Genomic DNA, 22,825 nt, shown 5'->3' with positions numbered 1-22,825 from the left:
CAGGTTTGGGGTAGTGTTAGGGGAGGGTTGCATAGGTAGGATTTGGGTAGATTTTGGGTGGGTTTGGGGCAGAGTTTGGCTGCGTTTTGGGTAGGGTTGGGTGGAGTAGATTAAACTGCGTGCAGAAGGTGTGCGGTTTTCTGAGGCAGGACCGCGCCAGGATACTGGGGCAGCGGGCTCCCCGCGAGGTGTGTGGAGACAGGGGGCAGAGCCCCGCGGGAGAGCGAGTCTGACCCACCCCGCCCCCCAGGCTCAACCTGGATCCCACAGCGAGCACGGCCCCGTATCCCTCGTGGTCACCCGCGGGGGAAGGGGGGCCCCGTGCCCATGCGCACACTCCTCCAGCGCGAGGCTTGTGGTAGGGAGCGAGGCGATACACAAGGCTTCTGCTCGCAGGGCTACGCACAAAGGGGGCGGGGCCGGGGCCGCGCCGCGCCAGGGTAAAGTCGAGTCGTCCCGCTGCACGGAGCTGTTCCTGAGCTGAGTCCCGCCAGCTGCACGAGCTCCCGGCTCCGTTCTCTCAGCTGCGGGGCTGCCGTCCCCTCCGCCTGCAGCGCCTCGGGTAGCTTTGGGTCCTTCCCCTCGGGACTTGGGCGCCTCGGCGCTGGGCCCCGCGGGGTGTTATGGGAGATTTCATCCCCCCCCCCCCCGCCCCGTGTTGGGGCACCTCCCTAGGGGAGCTATGGGGGATACTATATAGGATGACCAGATGTCCCGATTTTGGGGTCTTTTTCTTATATAGGCTCCTATTATCCCCAACCCTCTGTCTCGATTTTTCAGATTTGCTGTCTGATCACCCTAATACTTTACCCCTCCCCCGTGCTAGGGTTCCTTCTGCAGGGGGTGTTATAGGGGATTTCATACCCCTTCCCTGCTCTCCACCCCAGTGTCAGGGTCTGCTATTCAGGGACTTATGGGGGATTTCATACCTCTTACCCTGCCCACCCACCCCCTGCGCAGCCAGGGTCCCCTCTGCAGGGGGTCATGGGGGATTTCATACCTTCTCCCACTTTCCAGCAGTGGGGTACCTTCCCCTGGTGGGATTATGGGGATTTTGCACCCCCTGCCCCAATTCTTCCTCCAATGCAAGGGGCCCTTCTCCTTCTTGTGTGGGGTGGTGCTGGTGGTTCCTGGAAATGAGCCTGGGCACTTTGTGACTGACACCTGTCTCTGTTTCTCTTTCTCTATAGCCTGTTCCTGTTGCCTTGCCCCCTGGATGCTCCCACGGCACAGCCTGTTCCTTTTACCTCGATTCTGCTCCTTCCTCCCCTTCGCCACCATGAGCAGCAAAACCGGCACCTTCCTCTTGCAGCAACCACTCAACTACCGGGCAGGGGCCCGAATTCAGCCCGTGGATGGAAGCCACAGTGAGGAGGTGAATGAGCCAGCAACAGGTAACTAACTAACTGACTGCTTTCTGTGGGGCCTGGGATCCTGGAGCCAAGGAGGAGCTGCTGTATTCTCAGTAGAAATTGCCTGAAGATCTATAACAACCTGCCAGTGCCCATGAACTGGATTGGAATACTAGATAGACACAGCAGATGAAATCCCAAGCTGCACTGCGAGGCCCAGCACATTGCAATGTCTCCAAGTAATTGTTCCTTCAACTTGGGGAGACAAGGTGGGTTAGATAATATCTTTTATTCAACCAAATTCTGTTGGTGAAAGAGACAAACTTCCACGCTTAAATAGCTTTCTTTACTGATTTCTTTCAGCAGCAGAAATTGGTTCAGTAAAAGATATTACCTCACCTACCTTGTCTCTCTATTATCTTTAGACCAACACTGCTACAGCAACACTGCCTTCAATTTGGGTAGTACTTACATAGCTTGTCTTACTCATAAAGATGTTGTTGTTTAACACAGGGCTTTGGAGTAGAGCCCGTGGAGCAGCTCCGGAGCAGTGGCGCTGCAGGTTTTTGCCTGGAGCTGGAGCGGAGCCGGAGCGCAGCTCCAGAGCCCTGGAACAGCTTCTCTTCCATTTAGACTTGCATGGGATAGAAAAAGGAAGTGCTATCTGGTATAAGGGCTCAGGAGAAAGAGTTAGTGCAGCAAATATTGCCACAGCACCTGATAAGTGGCCTGGATTTCTCATTCTGTTGGCATCAGCCCTGGGGCTAGTTGGGTCCCAAGTCCTCCTGTAGACTAAGCCCAGTGCTCTTTCATACTTAACAGAATGGGGCGAAACAGCAAAGGCACTTGGCAAATCCCCGGTGTGATGAGGTAGACAGGAAAGCATGGACTTTTCTCATCTCTCTGGCCAGGTGCCTTGCACTGCTACCGCCTTGTGGGGCACACACACCTAGTTCTTTTCCCTTTGCCACCTCTGAGTATACAGCATCCCACTCTCTCCTGCCAGCACCTCCACTCTTCACATCAGTCGCATTGTCTGTGAGAATATCTGTAGATGCTGTGCAGTGGCATTCAGAAAAGTGTGAATTTGCCTTAGAGCCAGTATTTGGGTTGAATGACTACCTCTGATGGAAATTCAGCACTGACACACCAGCCAGTAACCCGTAGGATAGTTAGAAAACGCAAGCACAAGCTTCTACTTATGTGGGAATTGCCTTTGGTGCTGCTCCTCAAATGCTTAAAGGATTTCAAATCTTCATGTAGCTGCTTCTCCTTTCTGCCCTGGCCACCCTTCACACTAGTGAATTATGCCAAGGTTTTCAAAAGAGTCTTGTGACTTTTAAGTGTCTCAGGTTGAGACCCCTTAAACAGTTCTGATTTTCATAAGGCATTGGGCACCCATTCTCTAAAAGTCAGATCCCTTTATGGTGTCTCAAGGAGGGCACCTGGGAAAAATAATAGTTCTAGCAGATAATACTTGGTGCTAGTAGCATAATGGTCATATTCAGAGGCAGGATGTCTGTCGGTATTTTAGCAAATAATGCTTGGAATTAGTGTCAATACCAGAAGCTGGCATAGTCCATACCAGTACCAACCTCTGCAGCCCAGCCCTGCACCCAGGCCATAAGCAGAATGACCACTGACTTTAATGGAAGATCCATGCAGAATTCTACAGGATCTGGCCCTTGGTGATCCAATACCAACTTCTGGTACTGGCAGATGACCTGTTCAAAACGTATTAAAAATTATAACTGTCTTAAAATGCTGGGATTAGAAGGCTTTTGGGGAGAGGATGTTTGAAATGGGTGTTATTGGGTTATCCCAAGTCCTACGGAATCAACACAGGGAGGAGGTGCTTTAATCTTGCAGATAAAGACATAAGATTCAACAAGTGGAAGTCGAAGCTTGACAAATTCTAACTGGAAATAGGGAGCAAAATTTGAACAGCAGAGTTAACTAACCATTGAAACAGTTCACCATGGTTTGTGGTGGATTCTTCACCACATGAAATCTTTAAATTGAGATTGGATGTCTTTTTAAAAGATGCTGTAGTTCAACCACAAGTTATTGGGCTCAGTGTAGGAATTACTAGATGAAATCCTCTAGACAGGAGGTCAGACTAGATGATCACAGTGATTCTTTATGGCCTTAAAATCTGTTAGCATACATATAAAAGCAGTAGGAGACAGAATGAACACTACTTCTGATACTGTAAACCATGGATCTCATTGGTGCTACTCCTATAAACGCTCGCTAATAGCGAGGTTAATGGCAAAAATCTCTGAACGAAAGCTCTGAAATATAAACCTTTTTTTTCTTAGGTCGAGTGATGGGCAAGTTTCTCTTCTCTGGGGAGAAGGAGGTGGATCTGGCTGTGCAGAGTGCCAAAGCTGCCTTTAAGATATGGAGCCAGAAATCGGGCATGGAGCGGAGCAGGGTTCTGCTGGAGGCTGCCAGGATTATCCGGGTATGTGGTGAAGCTTTTCTCTTGTGTTGGAATGATGTGGTCCTGTCCTTGATCCTCTTCCTGAGCTGTTCTTTTAACCCTTCACAGCTTGCTGTTGGGCTGTGCTTGCAGCACTAGATAAGACCACTAATGCGGTACCATTTATTCAAATTGCATGAATAATGTACATTTTGAAAGTCATACTTGATCAGCAGAGAGATTTCCTTGGGCAGTGATGGGCCTCCAGTCTCATCAAGGTAGCTTTGTTTGTGGAATTGTGACCACTAGCTAAGTCTTCTCTTCTCTTCAGAGCCCTAAAGTGCCTGCCTGCCTGCCTCCCTTGTCACTTGCGCCTCCCCTTTCCCAAAGAATATAAGCCAAATTTATGCCTGAGTTGAGGTCTCTGGATTGCTTACTCCACTACTGTAGTTTCTGTATCCTTATAGTAAACTTAGTTTTGTTTGCAGCAGACCTATACAAATCCACGTAAGCTTGCTAGAAGTGAAAGTCCCAAAGTCCAGAACTTCTGTGCCTGCAGAAAGTACAGGGCACTATCCCTGTCTCCATTTGCTTTTGGAACTTAAATTGGATAACTGTTACACTGTCTTATCTTCATAACTACTGAGAGCTTATGTACACTTAACTACACTAACCTGTAGTGCTCAGTGAAGACACTGCCTACGCCTGTGGGGGAGCTTCTGTCCCTCTATTGACATAGCATTTTCTACACTGGGAGTTAAATCAGTGTCATTGTGTCGCTCAAGGGTGTGGATTTTCCACACCCCTGAGCAACGTAGTTATACCAATGTAAGTTTGCAGTGTTGGCCTGGGCTTAGTGCAGTAACCCTGTAACTGGAATGCATTAGAATGGGACTCTTGCTAGGACAAATGAAAGAATACATGTCTGCATTTTAGGTTTGCCTCTGCTATATTTTTGGAGGGATTTGTGCTTATTTTTTCCTTCATAGTCCAGCTTCTCCTGCTGTCTGACCCCTACAGTGGAATTGTAATGCCATGTTCAGGGCAGTCTGGTGATAAAGATGATTTACCAGTAGAATGTATTTATCTTTAAATCCATGGTTCTAGCCTCTTTAGGTCCCTTTTGGATTTTTCTTGTCCCTGCTCTTTGCAGTTCCTCCCAATTTGGTATCATCTGTGAACTTCCTTAATGTTTTGTTTACTCCCATTTCTAAATTGAAATGATCAATAAATCTAAACAGGGAAGTGAAGCAAGAGTAGACCTATGGCAGGTCCCCAGCAGGTCTTTGTTAGATACTTCTCTACACCCAGCTCAACACATTGACAAGCTGGTAAATGGCAAGTGGAAAACTCCTTCTTGTAGAGACGGTTGGGTTATCACTGATGGCAAAGATTGTCTTCATCTGCGTTTGGAAAGCAGCTAGCATGCTGTGGCTGGTGCCACAGTCTGTCTAATGCTGTTACTGTGCTGTTCTTACAGGAACGGAGGGAAGAAATTGCCACCATGGAAACCATCAATAATGGGAAATCCATCTTTGAAGCCAGAGTGGACATTGACATATCTTGGCAGTGCCTGGAGTATTATGCAGGTTTAGCAGGGGCTATAGCAGGTGAGAGCTATACTAGTCACTGGAGCCTCATTCCTTTTCCGCAGCTGTGAGACAGTCATTCGTATACCTCAATGATCGTTTAGTCAGATGATGATTAAATCTTAGGACTCCTAGAAAGTCCCTGGCTATTTGGAATAGGGTAGAATTTTGGTTTCAGACACCATGTTTCCTATCCCAGGTGCGTCAACACTTTTTATGCAGTGGTGAGTTAGACATGGGGGGCAAACTCTGTCCTGCTTTAAAACCTGTGTGACTCCATTGACCTCAGCTGGAGTGCCTAGGGATTAAATTGGGCTGGAAAGCAGTGACCAGGTAAACAGGGCAGCCATTGTACATGTAGCAAGAGTCTATTTATCGTCTTGGGACACTGATGCTGATTGTGATGGGAGAAAGGTAACTGGCTACACCTCCAATGATGTCCCTGGCTTCTTTTTAGAAGTGCCTTGCGACTTTCCGCTTTCACCAGACAATGCAGACTGGACCCTGATTTAACATCTCCTCTTAGGGATGGCTCTGCTGATAAACGCTTTATCATAGTCTGGAGGTGGGAGCACAGCTCTAAATATAAATGGGTGAGGCTGTAGTAAAGCAGCTAACAGATGGGAGTTATATTTCCTTTTTTGTCTTTATATTCAAGGACCAAATTTGCTGTTATCCAGACCTGAAAGCCCCAGCTGAGATCAGGGCCCCATTGTGCTAGGGTGCTGTTTATACATTTAGTGAGAGAGAGTTCCTGCTCTGAAGAATTTACAGCATAAATAAACAAAATAAAGGGTGGGAGAAGAGGGGCTTATTCTCTCCTTTTTACAGATGGAGAAACTGAGGCACAGAAAGATGTAACTTGCTCAAAGTCACACATGGAGTCTGTAACAGAACTGGAAATTGAACCCAGATTGTCTGGCTCCCAGGCCAGTGCCTTAACCACAAGACCTTCCTGCCACTGTTGGCATAATAAATTGCAGCTGGCTTCAGTGGGCTTGTAGACACCCCCCTGGGCCAGCAGTAAATTTTTTCTTTAGTCTCTGTCCTTTTGCTAGTTCCAGTGGCATTGTGGGGATTTCACTCTCAAATTCACTAAGAGGTGGAGCTTTTCCTTGAGTCAAAATCTTAAGACCGCTTTGGGCAAACCCCATTTGGTGCTACTGGTCTTGGGGCACTTGCAAACCTGTTAGTATAGAGGGATTTGCTAGATCCCACTTTGGCACTGAGACAGGAAAGTAGATCTGAAGCTGTCTGGAGGCTCGAAGGTTCTTTGTTAGTTTGCTCAGCTAACTCCATATGTTCTCATGCACCTGTATTTATCCCCGCCAAGGTCAGCACATCCAGCTTCCTGGGGGATCCTTTGCTTACACCCGAAGAGAGGCGCTTGGGGTATGTGTTGGGATCGGAGCCTGGAACTACCCCTTCCAGATTGCCTGTTGGAAATCTGCCCCAGCCTTGGCTTGTGGTAATGAGACCCCCCTGTCTGTGCAAGATTTCTTTGTGATGTGGGTGATCGTGTGGTGAAAGAGGGTCAGGGGTTAAGCATTCATGGACTAAGAGCTCCATTAGTGGGTGAAGAAGGATCTGTTTGTCTTAGGTCTGTTTCTCAGAGAAACTTTTTCTGTCTGGGAGGGGAACAAGGCAAAGGAGAGTTAGCAAATAAGTTATGGGGCGGGAGCATGACAGGAAGGGGGTGCTGCTGTTGCTTCACACCAAACAGGTAAGAGTTTCAGTGAAAGATGAGAGAGAGGAGGGAGCAAAGAGGTAGGGCCAGCAAAGCAGTGTCCCTGCTCCTCCTTCTGACTTGGTTCCGGTGGCAGGTACCATACTAGCTCCTTCCTGCTGCTGTGTGACCTCAGTTGCACTTGCTCCCCTTTGTGTCCCCATTTCATCAGTTACTGAAAATACTGCATTTGTGAATGCTGTCGCTGCCCTGCCTGGGTGCCTTGTCGGGATTGAAAGGGGTAAAACTTCCAGTTGCTCTCCTGTTTTCAGTCTCTGCAAAATCCATTGCCCTCCTGGAGGGTGAGATATTTGAATGTGAAATCCCCTGCCTCCCTGTCCCGAGTGTTGCTCCGATTTTAACACCCCCTCTACTCCCTCCCCTCCGTACTGGATTCACATAGGTAACGCCATGATCTACAAGCCATCTCCCCTCACCCCCATCTCAGTGGTAATGCTGGCAGAGATCTTCACCCAGGCTGGTGTGCCCAATGGGCTATTCAACGTGGTGCAAGGTGGAGCTGCCACTGGCCAGTTTCTGTGCCAGCACCAGGATGTGTCCAAAGTCTCTTTCACTGGGAGCGTACCAACTGGTATCAAGGTAAAGACCACTCTGCTAGGTGGGAGGGCAAGGGACTTCTAATTATGGCACGAATACCAGAGGACATGCAGCAGAGGCAGACCCTCCCACAAGCCTGTGCACAAGCAGCCTGCCCTGGAGAATGGCTGGGCACATGGGGCATGCCTTACAGCTATTCAAATATGGCACAGAAATGTCAGGCTGTACTTATGCTATAAGGGCCTGCCTGGAGTACTAGTTGTGGGGTTTTTTTGCGGGGTGGGAGGCTTGAAGGTCCTCTCTGCTCTAGAGAGGAGCTATTAAATCTATGGAGAGTCTCTGCTCTGATAGTCTTAAACTGTTCAGCCTGTTATGGTCTGGTGAAGAGAGGGTTCTCTAGCAGGGAATAAATACAGGTACCTAAATGGGTAAACCTGGGTCAGGATGTGTTTTGAACTATCAGAAAGACAACACATGGGAACTCCTGGAAACTAATATGTTTCCCTCCAATCAACCCAAACTCAAGATAAATTAATATGCAGAGACCCCTTTTTCCCTAGAGGAAGGAGGGTAGCAATCATTGTTAGTAATTTTCTACCCCACATTATTGGACAGCTGCTTACCTAGCAACAGTATCTTGGGGAATAAACCCTGACCTACAGCAAATTCTGCTCATGTGCACGCAGTGAGACAATTTAGTTCTTTGGAGCTGGGGAAGATTTATCCTGGGCCCATGTGAGCCTAGAACTCAAGCATTTCCCCCTGGACCATCAAGCAGGGGTCCTCCATTTGTGTGGGATGCTAACTGATCCTGGCCATCTCCCGTGGTGGGGATGGAGATCTAGCTCATTCCCCTCAGCTTGTAGCTGCTGCCTTTTCAGAAGCAAACAAAAATACCTCTCCCCCTCACCCCCCGCAACCTCTTGCAGTCCCTGACAAAGTCTCTTTGCTGAGAAACCAGAGCCCTTGTCCATTCCCTGAGGCAGGTGAGGCCCCAAAACTACCTGAAGAGCAGAGTAGCACAGCACAGACTGGGTCACTCTGCTTCTGGTATTGTAGATATTTTCACAGACACACACACACACACGTGCCCTGCTAGTCTAGATGATGTGCCCTATGTACACCCTTGACTGGTGCTGTGTATCTGGATCCTTGCATTCAATTAGTCTATTACGTGTTAAAATTTATACACCCTTAAAACTGTAAATTTTCAGCGTGCACAGCTCTTTAGGTTTCAACTACGTTTTAATCAACAAAAAGTCTCTTGCGCCATCATGGGGCAGCAGTATGGGAACAGTCATGAGTGCCCCCCACTAAAATAAAAAATGCAGTCCCCACCTTTGACTGACTTCTGTTGTTGCAAAGGGCATGTGTGTGGGCCAGGGGTGAATTTCTCCTCTCCTCCCCCTCCCCCCATCTCTAGAATGGGGGCCATGTATTTGCCATCTCCTGTGGCCCTTCTGGACCTGGGTTGGGCCCTCACAGTCCTGTTTGTGGTTCCTGTTCCTGGTTGGGCCCCCAGCAGCCTGTCCCTTCTATCTTTGTTTGTATTAGATCATGGAGATGTCGGCCAAAGGCATAAAACCAGTCACCCTGGAGCTGGGGGGCAAGTCCCCCCTCATCATATTCTCTGACAGCATCCTGGAAAATGCCGTGAATGGAGCCCTGATGGCCAACTTCCTCACGCAAGGCGAGGTGTGTAGCTCCAACGGGATGTGAATGCTACCTGCTTACTCTACTCTCATGTCTCCCTCCCTTCCACATCTCCAGTCCCACAGATACTACAGCGATTGACGTCCTAAAAGACTCAAGTTATATTCACCCTCCTTGTACATGATAGGAGAAAGTGCCCTGGGGAGCAGTGCCCATGATGGAACCTGTTCATGAGGTTTCTTGCAGAGGCTTGGGGAAGGTCACACACTGGAGCTCTGCACCTGACTAGTGTAGAACCCTGCAGCGGGACAGGGGTCCGCAGGAGCGGGATTAAGCAGGGCTCTCGCACACACCCTGCTGTCTGAGGGGATGTCTCCTGGATTCTGCCTCCAGGGAGAATCACAATAGAGGGCAAAACTGGGGTTCGAATGCCTCCTACTGTGCCACCTCTAGCTCCTTCCTCACTTGCCCCAGCAGGTAGCATCATTCTCTGGAGTGGAGGGGGTGGCTCCAGGAGCTTCTTCTGTGTAAGATACCAGCCCCTAAGATCAGCTATTCCTGCATCTTGGCTCTTGGAATCAAGCCCGCAGCACAGAGATCAGAATGTATGGCTCTGCCTCCCTACTGTGGTCTCTTTGGATTCCGTTACTGACTAGATCAGCTGCTGTGAGTCTGCAGCAGTGTGGGGCTTTTCTCTCTGGCTTGCTGATGATGCTCCCATGCCAGCCTGCAAGATGTTTACCCCCTGTGGGCCCAGCCCCTGGGGCACTTTGGGGCTTTCTGTAACATCTATTGCCATAATAGCTAAATGCTTATGTGTCCCTTTGGAGCATCTTTGGGGTTTGAACAGCTAACTCTGATTATCCCTGCTGGTGGCCGTATATATTTTCACCACTTGGTGGCACCGAGACCACTAAAATACTTGCATGTGATGTGTTTTGTGGTGAGAGGGAACAGCAATCAATCCCTTTGCCTTTATTGCCCCTGGCGATGGACTGAGCTGCATAATGCAATTCACTTCTGTATCTAAACAGCCCCAGAGTTGGGAAGGAAGGCCCCTAGGCTGTTCTGAGCTCCTCTCTAATCAATCAGGCTGCCATGCAAACAGCAATCATGCTAGTGGCCCATATGGAGCTGGTGATAGGGAAAGGAGTTCAAGTCCTTCAGCTCACTCCCAATATGTTTGAGGGAAGATCGTGAGGGGGTTAAACTTGGTAGGTACATTGGTCCCTTAATAGCCACTTATACTTCCTCCAAGAAATGGGATTCAGCTGCAAGTGAAACAAGTGGTTGGTGTATGTGCGGCTTCAGTGGGTAGGATAATGTGCCAGTGGGGAGTCCTGTGGGGGACTATGGTATGTTACTTGTTCCCCCTAAAGAGCCTTCTATAAGATACTGCTGATTCTGATGTCCCAGGTTTGCTGCAATGGCACTCGAGTGTTTGTGCAGAGGGAGATCCTGGAGGCCTTCACAAAGGAAGTGGTGAAACGCACCCAGAAGATTAAAATTGGAGATCCACTTCTGGAAGACACAAGGATGGGGGCCCTGATCAGCCGCCCCCACCTGGAGCGAGTCCTGGGGTTCATTACACAGGCAAAGGAGCAGGTAAGAGCATCTGGCTTTCTTGGATTTGAGGAGGCTTGCTGGAAAGAGTCTCACATGTTGGGGAAGGGACTTTCCATCTCCCTCTGCTGCTAGTTTAATAGACAGGCAGCATGTTCTCCCTACCCTTTCTGGGGTGAAGCCCTTTCCCTGCTGAGGTTGAATTACACATGCCAAGAGGGTACATATAGAAGGGACCCTGGATTAAAACTTACACAATGGCTTAATCTTGAATCAGAGTGGTATGATATCTTACCACTCTGATATTAGTGTCTCAGCAGGGCTATGGGGTCATGAGGATGGATAGTACACATTGTATCATGTAAAGCAGAGGTGGCAAACACCTGGCTTGCTTGATCTGTTTATGGGGCATATTTGAATACTGTAGATCTCCGCTTTCATTTAAAAACAAAATGGTTTTTTTGTGTTTGCAATGAGAACCTTCTAGATTTGACCCAAGCGTAACCAGTGAAGTGATGCATGCCTCGTCTGCAAGCAGCCTGGATATAATAGCTTTGAGACTGGTGAACTTTCCCAACGCCTGTTAATGCCTTTGGTCTAGCCATGCTAAAGTCTAATGATGTTCATATGTCAGCACTAACTATTTAACTGCAGATCACTTTAGCATCAGGAATTGGGAAGGGGTTTGGGGTGTACCCTGAAGAGGGTAGAATTGCGAGGGTGCAGAGAACAAAATGCAGGGGGATGAAAGTAGGGGACAGACAGGGAGGGAAGAGAGACAAATAATGGAAGTAAGGGTCATTCTGAAGTGAAGAATATTTTCCTGCTGAACATGACCATGAAATGAACAACTAAGGGCCAGATCCTTAACTGGTGTAAACTGGTATAGCTCCACTGGAGGAATGCTAATTTGCACCAGCTGAGGGGCTGGTCCAAAGTTATTACATACAGGCCAGATTTCACCCTTGATCTTTGTGCAAACTTCCTATTGATCCCAGTTGGAGCTCTGTTATGGGTCGAGAGGAGACTGTTGTCCTGAACTTGTACTAGGTGCCCCTATGAAAAGCTGAATTTGTCTCTCTCCCCAGAATGAGTCTGACAGTCCTGGTTTAAAGTTTAACTGCAGAGCTCTGTTTAACACGCCAGGCCAGTAACAGATCACCGAGGCAGATTCAAATTACAGCTTACTGGGCTCTTCAAACAAAGCAGTGGGAAAGGCATTCTTCTAGCCACAGGCCAAGTCTAGGGCTCTGCATTACCCTTTCTGACATACTAACAAGAGACTGCAGCACCTGGCTTCACCAGCCATGTTAGCAATATCATCATCTGTAACAGGAGAATGGCAGAGCCTTGAACTTTGGACCCTGGCCAGCTCCGAATACAGACAGCTAAAAACAGTTTTCTCCTTTATCTGCTTGCTTGGGCAGGCTTTCTCTTTGTGGCATGGGCAGCAGCAGATGCTGTCTGCTCAGGCTCTGAGTGGCTCTAAACTCAAGGGTTTTCAATTCTTAGCTGATAGCAGACACTGGCCAGGGAAAACATGAAAGCCTGTCAAGCTTGTGCCCAAGACATCGTACATTTTTTTTTTTTTTTGCTCCACTGAAACTCTCAGAAATCACCGTGGAATATAATTCCAGTGGGAAAGCTACAGGAGAAGCAGATGTACATTTTGAGACTCCTCAGCAACTGCATCTTCTTATGGCCAAGGTCACACGTGCACACAGATGTATTGAATTATTCCTGAATTCATCTCCAAAAGGAAAACAAGATTGCTAGTGAAAATGGCACAATCCCAAACTAGGATGAAGCAAGAAGTGTTTTTGTTTGCTCATTATTTTTGGAGCTAGAATACAGGTGCTCCTGTTCAGTAGCAAAGATAAACCATAAAGGACATATATATATTTTTTTCAAAGGCAATTCAATCTGTATCTAAAATTATTTGGTATGGGTTTGTGTAGTAAAGCGCACAATAAATTGTCCACACTGTTTGGGGGGGGGGGGGGGGAGAATAGGTCCCAGCTTGATTACTCGAGTCAATGCTGTCCCCAGTGACAGCTGGGTCACGGTGAACTGCAGTTACCACTTGATGGACAAAGCACTAGAGCAGGGTGCCTTCTGCAGACATCTGCTTTAACCCCTTCCTTTCCAGTCCACCCGCGAAAAGCATGTATTGCTTGGTGATATCACGTGCTTTAAAAAAATTAGAGCAAGGGCAAGCCAAGGGTGGTGGTGGGGTGCCAGATTGCTAACTTCCATTCTGCTGCCTGCAGTGGTGCTAGTAGAGTAGAGCAGACCCCTTTCCCTTCTGGGTGGGATGAACATCCCCATAAAGTGTCCAGCCAGTCGCATGCTACTCGAGCCTTTAGGCATCTCAGTTTGTGTTAAAGCTCTTGGAGGAGCTCTGGAGGTGAAGGAACCAAAATAACCTTGGGAATCCAGCCTGGCTTTCCCAAACAACTGCTGCTGTTCTCCTGTACTTTTGTGGGTATAAAGGGAAGGAGGGAGGGAGGCTTCCTGCTCTTGGGGAATTGGCTAATCCTGTCACTGAGAACTGCCTGCTCTGGTCCCTACATAGCCACAGGGTGACAGCTGCTGCTCTTTTAGCCTCCCAAGCAGTCCAGGGCCTTCTCTGGGCAGCTCTCTTTGAAGCTGATTTGACCGTTGCCTCCCGCTAAACTCCCAGACTCTTGGACTTCATTATTCCTGTGATTGTGGCCAATTCCATCCACCGTAGGCCTCTTCTAAGGCTGCTGCTGCTGGCCAGCAGGCACATCAGGGCAGTGCAGTGGGCTGGCTCTCTGACACCTGTGTACCTTCTAGTTTGGCTCATTTTCAGGGGGCAAAGGTGCTGTGTGGCGGGGAGCCGTATGTTCCTGATGACCCCAAGCTGAAGAATGGCTACTATATGCGACCCTGCGTGCTAGGTAGGATTCCTCTTCAGCTCAGTGGAGCTATTTTATATGCATAGGTTTAATGCTAACAAGTTCCCGAGCTCTGTCGGTCCCTCTGCCTAAAGTGAAACCTGTGAAATGTGTAACCCTTTTCAGATAGTTTGTATAGCTCAGACAACTGAACCCAACACATGGTACTCTAGAGGCATAGGAACATACTGAGTAAGATCAGTGGTGTATAATATCTTTGACAGTGACCAGAATCTGATGCTTCAGAGGAAGATGTATTAATACTCCCAGGAAGGACAACTGCAGGAGAACTGGCCCAAAGGGGTTGGAAATTTCTCCCTAATCCTGGGTAGATGGTGCTTGCTCTTTGTCCTGAAAGTTGATATCCCTTTAAGAAGCTTTTTCCAGATAATTTAACTGTAGATAGGGTTACCATATTTGAACATTCAAAAAAGGGGACACTCCATACAGGGTGGGGTGCATGGCATTTGTCCGTGCCCCCCAGTGCTGCCCCAACTCCACCCGTTCCCCACCCCCATTCCAACCCCTTCCCCAAAGTCTCCGCTTCCTCCCCTGAGCACGTTGCATTCCCCCTCCTCCTCCTCCTCCCTCCCAGCCATGCGGTGCAAGCCAACCCCTGGGAGCTTGGGTGGGGGGGAAGCGGGCACTCTCTCGAGTGATCAACATTTGCTCTTTCTTGAATGATCAACTCTTCCTTGGGGAAAAATAATAATGGCAAAATCCCGGACGTTTTTAGGTATTTAAAAACTCCTCCCGGACAGGGATTTAAGAACCGAAAAGCCAGACACGTCTGGGAAAATACAGGCATATGGTAACCCTAACTGTAGATGATGATCTTAAAACAAACCCCACAAAAAAAAAAACCCTAATTCTCCTTGAATCTTACGGGGCTCTTGATCTCATCTACTAGCAGTGGGTTCCTCAGGCTTATCAGGGCTCTAGTTTAAAAAATGCACTTTCTTTGATCACTTTTAAATTAAGGAATAGAATCATAGAATATCAGGGTTGGAAGGGACCTCAGGAGGTCATCTAGTCCAACCCTCTGCTCAAAGCAGGACCAATCCCCAACTAAATCATCCCAGCCAGGGCTTCTCATACTTAAAAATTTCTAAGGAAGGAGATTCTACCACCTCCCTAGGTAACGCATTCCAGTGTTTCACCACCCTCCTAGTGAAAAAGTTTTTCCTAATATCCATCCTAAACCTCCCCCACTGCAACTTGAGACCACTACTCCTTGTCCTGTCCTCTTCTACCACTGAGAATAGTCTAGAACCATCCTCTCTGGAACCACCTCTCAGGTAGTTGAAAGCAGCTATCAAATCCCCCCTCATTCTTCTCTTCTGCAGACTAAACAATCCCAGTTCCCTCAGCCTCTCCTCATAAGTCATGTGTTCCAGACCCCTAATCATTTTTGTTGCCCTTCGCTGGACTCTCTCCAATTTTTCCACATCCTTCTTGTAGTGTGGGGCCCAAAACTGGACACAGTACTCCAGATGAGGCCTCACCAATGTCAAATAGAGGGGAACAATCACATCCCTCGATCTGCTCACTATACCCCTACTTATACATCCCAAAATGCCATTGGCCTTCTTGGCAACAAGGGCACACTGCTGACTCATATCCAGCTTCTCGTCCACTGTCACCCCTAGGTCCTTTTCCGCAGAACTGCTGCCTAGCCATTCGGTCCCTAGTCTGTAGCTGTGCATTGGGTTCTTCCGTCCTAAGTGCAGGACTCTGCACTTATCCTTATTGAACCTCATCAGATTTCTTTTGGCCCAATCCTCCAATTTGTCTAGGTCCCTCTGTATCCTATCCCTGCCCTCCAGCATATCTACCACTCCTTCCAGTTTAGTATCATCCGCAAATTTGCTGAGAGTGCAATCCACACCATCCTCCATATCATTTATGAAGATATTGAACAAAACCGGCCCCAGGACCGACCCCTGGGGTACTCCACTTGACACCGGCTGCAAACTAGACATGGAGCCATTGATCACTACCCGTTGAGCCTGACAATCTAGCCAAATTTCTACCCACCTTATAGTGCGTTCATCCAGCCCATACTTCTTTAACTTGCTGACAAGAATACTGTGGGAGACCGTGTCAAAAGCTTTGCTAAAGTCAAGAAACAATACATCCACTGCTTTGCCTTCATCCACGGAACCAGTAATCTCATCATAGAAGGTGATTAGATTAGTCAGGCATGACCTTCCCTTGGTAAATCCATGCTGACTGTTTCTGATCACTTTCCTCTCATGTAAGTGCTTCAGGATTGATTCTTTGAGGACCTGCTCCATGATTTTTCCAGGGACTGAGGTGAGGCTGACTGGCCTGTAGTTCCCAGGATCCTCCTTCTTCCCTTTTTTAAAGATTGGCACTACATTAGCCTTTTTCCAGTCATCTGGGACTTCCCCCGTTCACCATGAGTTTTCAAAGATAATGGCCAATGGCTCTGCAATCACAGCCGCCAATTCTAGCACTCTCGGATGCAACTCGCCCGGCCCCATGGACTTGTGCACGTCCAGCTTTTCTAAATAGTCCCTAACCACCTCTTTCTCCACAGAGGGTTGGCCATCTACTCCCCATGTTGTGATGCCCAGCGCAGCAGTCTGGGAGCTGTCCTTGTTAGTGAAGACAGAGGCAAAAAAAGCATTGAGTACATTAGCTTTTTCCACATCCTCTGTCACTAGGTTGCCTCCCTCAGTCAGTAAGGGGCCCACGCTTTCCTTGGCTTTTTTCTTGTTGCCAACATACCTGAAGAAACCCCTCTTGTTACTCTTGACATCTCTTGCTAGCTGCAGCTCCAGGTGCGATTTGGCCCTCCCGATTTCATTCCTACATGCCCGAGCAATATTTTTATACTCTTCCCTGGTCATATGTCCAACCTTCCACTTCTTGTAAGCTTCTTTTTTATGTTTAAGATCCGCTAGGATTTCACCGTTAAGCCAAGCTGGTCGCCTGCCATATTTACTATTCTTTCGACTCATGGGGATGGTTTGTCCCTGTAACCTCAACAGGGATTCCTTGAAATACAGCCAGCTCTCCTGGACTCCTTTCCCCTTCATGTTAGTCCCCCAGGGGATCCTACCCATCCGTTTCCTGAGGGAGTCGAAGTCTGCTTTCCTGAAGTCCAGGGTCCGTATCCTGCTGCTTACCTTTCTTCCCTGTGTCAGGATCCTGAACTCGACCAACTATGGTCACTGCCTCCCAGATTCCCATCCACTTTTGCTTCCAGCACTAATTCTTCCCTGTTTGTGAGCAGCAGGTCAAGAAAAGCTCCCCCCCTACTTGGCTCATCTAGCACTTGCACCAGGAAATTGTCCCCTATGCTTTCCAAAAACTTTCTGGATTGTCTATGCACCGCTGTATTGCTCTCCCAGAAGATATCAGGAAAATTAAAGTCACCCATGAGAACCAGGGCATGCAATCTAGTAGCTTCTGCAAGTTGCCGGAAGAAAGCCTCATCCACCTCATCCCCCTGGTCCAGTGGTCTATAGCAGACTCCCACCACTACATCACTCTTGGAAGGAGTGAGAAAGCAGCGCCTGATCCTACCTTCTCTCAACTGTGTAATGCACTTCTTAGCACATCCCATCTTTTTCATTTCCTCTCAACTGAATAGTCTCAATCTTCCTAGCTTCTGTAGTCTTCTTAATATTTTTAGACCCTTCCTAACTTGGCTGTGTTGCAAAGGGTGACCAGAACTGACTACATGGTGTTCAAGGGCAGACTTTTTATACAGTGTAGCAATATTGTCTGCATTTTCTTATGCTTCCTGACACTCAAGTGCTGCTGTGCATCTAGCAGAGGTCTTTGAGCTGTCCGCAACAATGCCTAGGTCCCTTTTTGGAGTTCGTTTAGAGCCCAGGAAGGCTTATGAGAAGTTGAAAATGTGTCCCATACTGTGCATGACTTTGCAGCTTAGGGGTTTCAACACTGCAATCAGAGCTGTGATTGCAGCACTTGTAGACAGACCACAGCTAGCGTTGACTGAGCTCATTTGAATAATAGCACTGCAGCTGCAAGTGCTAGCAGTTCAAGTATGTATTCAGAGTAGGGAAGTTTATACATGCTGCTGCCGTGGCTTCACGTCTATTGTTTTGATCTAGCTAGCTTGAAACAACTAGTTTAGGTATGTCTGTGTGCTGCAATCACCCCTCCAACTGCAGTGTAGATACAGCGGACCCTCGCTAGAGCACGCATCGCTAGAGCACAGTTGCGGCGATGGATCCCAAATTTAAATATTTTGGATCCCAAATTTAAATATTTGGGATCCAGGGTAACGCAGCCCCTGCTATAACGCGGTCCTCATGTTAATGTGGTACCACACATGGATCCTGAACCCCACATTCTAGCGAGGGTCCGGTGTATACCCTTGACCCACATTAAATTTAATCTATCACACTGCCCAGTTTGCCCACCTTTGTTATACCCTCTTGAAGCTCCTGCAACCATCTTTAGTTGTTCAGCCCCAGGGCTGGTAGAGCTGGACATACTGGTACAAGAATGGACAGTGGGTAGGCTTAAAGGGGAATTTGGGATGTGAAGCAGCAGCTGAGGGCTCTGAATTGTGGGCAGGTAGCCTGCCAACTTCCTGCATAATGCAGAGCCAGGATAGAAGTCATATGTCAATGCCATGGCTGGACATGATCTTTATTTGTCTTAGTTGTTGGAGGATCTTGGAGGCATGGTACAGGCAGATGATGTGCAAGCTTGCGCATGCCACCATTCCCCCCTCCCCCGCCAGTACCCTCGTTTGGCCTCATACATAGCTCTGCCTAGCCCTTCAATCCTGAACTGCAACATTTCCCACAAGTAACATAGATAATGGATTCAGGTTGCAATGCAAGGCAATGGATTCATAGGTTCAGGAGCTTTGATAGGACATGGGGACCCAATGGATGGAGCATGGGGGCCTTGATAGAGAAGTAACACACAAGTTGTGGATTGGAGCCCAGTGGAATGACTAGTCAGGGGGATGAGTGTAAAAGTTAGTGCTTGCTCTGCATGTGAGAGGTAGGACATGCCACCCTCCCTCCCACATTCTACCCTAAATCTTTCCCAACTTGGCCAATGGAGTGCCAATTAAGATGCTATGTCAAGGATTGTTGTGGTGGGGCTGGGGTTATACATAATTCAGCACTGCAAATACACATGTGCTGCAATACTTTCAGGGGACTGCAGAGATGACATGACGTGTGTGAAAGAGGAGATCTTTGGGCCTGTCATGTCCATCCTACCATTTGACACCGAGGAGGAGGTCCTGGAGAGAGCCAATAACACCACCTTTGGGCTGGCAGGTGGTGTCTTTACCAGGTACAGGTGGGGGGCAGTGTTCAGTCCTTTGAAATGGACTAGGGATAGGGGAAGAATGTTACCAAACTAGAACACCAAGTCCTAGTGGCAATTCTGCTTCAGAGATGCTCTCTAACAGCCACAGAGAGCAGCAAGATGGCTCAGATCAAGAAAGAGCACTATTATTTATTTTTTGTATATAATCATAGCACGTAGGATTCCCAGTCATGGATCGGGACCCTATTGTTCTGGTGCTGTACAAAACCTGGAACAAAAAGTCCCTGCCTCTGTGTGCTGGACATGTAGTCTCTGCTGCTATTTGTATTCCAGGTAGGACGGGGTCTCACTGTGCAGACATAGATTAGGAAATGGCTCCTTCCCTAGCAGTTTGTAGTGTAAAAGACTAACAAAATGCACCATGCTGAGAGTACAGAACTTGTAAATGATAGTTGGTGGTGGTTTTTCCTTCCCCCCCCGTTTCCCCTTTTCATAACAACTTGTCTCCAGCTGCCACTCAAACTCCTTCACAGCCCTGCCTGTCTTCCCTGCCACAGGAAGACACTGCCTCATTTTGGGACATGCACACACCAAATGTCCAAAGGCAGCTCTTGCCTGCTTTCCCTTGTAGTGGTGGGGGACAAGATAGCCACTAGTGGCTAACAGCTCTAAATTAAGTGCCACCCTAGGTTTCCTGGCAATTAGCTGCTACATCCATTGGGCAGGCACAGATTGGGTGCCTCTCTCCTCAGGGTCAAAACCAGTGCCTGTGAACTAGATTCTCATGCACTTCTGCACAGCTCTGCTATTGGGCATGGGGGAGCAAAGGCAGCTAGTGGGACTTAATACCTACCACTTGAGCTGTCTGCAGAGGGTTGGGGGACTGGTATGGAAGGGAAGGCTTGCACTAAATCTTGTCCTTCTCCCACAGGGATATCCAGCGGGCTCACAGGGTGGTTGCTGCTCTCCAGGCTGGAATATGCTTCATTAACAACTATAACGTCAGCCCTGTGGAGCTGCCCTTTGGAGGATACAAGATGTCAGGTGAGCAAGGCACCAGCTCTGAAAAACCTACTAGAGCTTCCCTTTTAAACCTCTCTAGCATATAGGAATCAATGTCCCTACTCCTGTGATAGCAGAATCAAGTGGCGTCATCCTAGGCTGAGACCCCAAAAACTGAGGCTGTCACATCTGTAGGAAGCCAAAAGCTGCTCAGCAGCTTGGTTGCTATTCTGAGCACTCGGGGCTGCAGTTAGAAACTAAAGGCGGGAGGTTGGTGAGGTGGCTGCAATGTTACACACCAAGAAAGTAAGGGAAGGGAAGTTGCATCGCCTGCTATGGCTCCTAGTTCAGAGTTGACTCAGCTACTCAGTCTAGGGATAACTTGAAATGCCATATCAAGAAGCTAGTGATGCTGGACTGCTGCCTGTAGGCAGGGTTGTCCTTCCCCAAAGGGCCAGAGGTGTGCATGGCTGAGTCTGACCACATGACTAGTGACAGAGCAATAACATAAGAAGGTGGGTGGCAATGACTGGCACTACCATCTCACTCCTGAATATGGCATCTGTTCCTTCCAGGGTTCGGCAGAGAGAATGGCCAGGCAGGAATTGAGTATTACTCACAGCTGAAAACCGTCTGTGTGGAGATGGGTGATGTGGAATCTGTGTTCTAATGGCATGGGCCTCACAGGAGAGCAACAGGCTGTCCCAGTCAGCCAGAGATTTCTACTAGAACTTCTAGATCGCAGTAACAAGTGCTCTGAATGTCCTGTGCCAATGGGGGAAGCTGGGGTGGGGCAGTGTGCTGCAATCCTTTGCATTTGTGAGGGGGGATGGGAGACAAACGGTTCGGGTTTGAGTGTCCCATTCTCCACAATCTGCCTAGGACTAAAATTGGATTAAGTGACCTTGATTCTTCACCAGCAACTGTTGCTACTGAAGTAAGTACCAGTAGACACAGCAGCTGTTTAGTGTAACAATTTCTAGTTAACTACTGGGTCATGCTCTGACAGCTCATTGTGCACGGAGAAAACCTACAGTGATGCCATAGTCTCTGTAGGCCTAGGTTTCCTTCATGCACACTACGCTGTATGAGAGCTTTGGTAGAAGCCTGCCTGACTTCTCCTAAACAGCAATGCCCTTATCCTAAGCTATTTCAGCATAGAGTGGGGTGTTGGAACACCGTTTGGCCATCTCTATATGTGGGTGGTTGCTGACAGAGGCTTGGTTGGGTCTTTTTCCAAATATAGCTCATTGTGCAGTGAGGATAGCAGTATATAATGGCATCCACCTGCAGCTATGGAATAGTGCTAGTGCTCCACTCTAGAATCACCTAGGGGTAGTTGCTGGTGTAGTGAAAATTGTTTATCCCCCAAGGCACCAACAATGAGGCAAGCTATTCTTTGTGTACACACGCACTTGGAGAAACTGTTTTATACTACTTGATTTTAGCAGTCAAATAAAAGTTCTGGTATACAGCCTTATCTGAAAGTTCTGTTTATGGAAGAATTGGAGCTGTAGCTCAAAGTGCTCCCTGCCAGTGGGAGAAGACTGGTTTTTTAGAGAGGAGCTGCAACTCAAGCGTGGGGTAGAGGACTAGTGTGTGAGCAGGGACTAAGCCTCTAGCAGGCTCAAGCCATCCAGCCTGGAGTTTAGTAAAGCTAACTCTTGAGTCCCACCTACAGCAGAGCTACTGCCTAGATCACTCACTACATAAACGACTTAGAGGGCAACAGGATTTTTAAATCAAGTGTAGTATCAAAGGGAGTCTCAGAAGTGGAACTGATCCAAGGGGTACAGAAAGGCACTGCCAAGTGCAAAACTGCCTCCTGGGGCTGTTTCAAGAGGTAGGTTTCCGCTACTCCAGAAAGGTGGTGATATACAATGCTCTTAGCATAGTGTTCAATTCTAGGACACCAGCAAGCTAGTATAACATTGGCAGCACTTCAGAGCAGACTGCACCCACCCTTAGAGGGACTGAGTGAGGAAGAATTAAAGAGCTGTGTATGGCTAGCTTAGCTAAACAGGAGTAGGTAAAGGGACGACTGCCACCAAGGAGGCATTCAGCATAAGGAACAAAGGGGTGAAATTAAGGATAACTGAAGTTTTGCCTGTTGTTCAAAAGCTAAGTACACAATACTGAGTTGTGTCCTGCTTAAGACAGAGGGAAACACCCAGCACTGCCTGTCCTAGATAATCCAGTACATCCTTCATCTCTGAAATCAAAGCACAGAGGGCCTTTCCAGCAGAGAAACTCAAAGGAGCAGCTGAAGGCTAGCAATATTATACCAAACAGGAGAAGCCTAGATACAAGGATGGAGCTAGTGCTTTTTCCCAGGGCACAGCTGCCTTAGCCCTCACCACCTCCTTCATCTGCATACCTTATTCAAAAGATGTAATTTAGAAGTTACCCTCATCTGCCTGAAATACAGACTGCAGGGTAAAACACAGACAAGGCCTCATTTGCAAAGACTGCAGCAGTGGTACCAAGGGAACAGCTCCTTCTCTGAGAAAAAGGATCACAGGATTCAAGGGGCTGGGTGAAGGGCAGGAAAAGCCACCCTTGAAGCAGAGGGGCTAGAATTTCCCACTTGAGCTGCTTTGTTCCTTTCCAGTGCTCTTAAATGCTATAATGCTGCTTTAACTGCAGTCAGCAAGATGAGATCATGGTGATAAGTGTCAGTGATCCTGCTTTTTATCTGGTTCCGTTAGTACTGCCTGCAGCAGAGGTCAAAGCCCAACCAGGAA

General features: G+C 48.1%; 1 protein-coding gene across 2 annotated transcripts; it reads left to right on the top strand.

The window, feature by feature from the left end:
* Positions 1-414: 414 nt before the first annotated feature.
* ALDH9A1 (aldehyde dehydrogenase 9 family member A1) lies at positions 415-21,561 on the top strand. 2 transcript variants are annotated; one of them, XM_073356408.1, is made up of 12 exons: positions 415-562; positions 1,191-1,394; positions 3,674-3,819; positions 5,258-5,387; positions 6,700-6,834; positions 7,496-7,692; positions 9,205-9,345; positions 10,720-10,908; positions 13,703-13,790; positions 18,962-19,103; positions 20,011-20,123; positions 20,657-21,561. In XM_073356408.1, the coding sequence occupies exons 2-12, from the start codon at positions 1,217-1,219 to the stop codon at positions 20,749-20,751; spliced, it is 1,554 nt and encodes a 517-aa protein (XP_073212509.1). In that variant the 5' UTR covers positions 415-562; positions 1,191-1,216; the 3' UTR covers positions 20,752-21,561. The 2 variants fall into 2 exon arrangements, with proteins under 2 accessions (XP_073212509.1, XP_073212510.1); XM_073356409.1 differs by having other exon boundaries at positions 421-440.
* The last annotated feature ends 1,264 nt before the right edge of the window (positions 21,562-22,825 follow it).

This window comes from Lepidochelys kempii, chromosome 8 (assembly GCF_965140265.1).
Source record: "Lepidochelys kempii isolate rLepKem1 chromosome 8, rLepKem1.hap2, whole genome shotgun sequence".
In the NCBI taxonomy this organism is placed as follows: domain Eukaryota; kingdom Metazoa; phylum Chordata; order Testudines; family Cheloniidae; genus Lepidochelys; species Lepidochelys kempii.
Note: the sequence above shows the minus strand (reverse complement) of the source record. Positions and strands in the feature narration are given on the sequence as shown.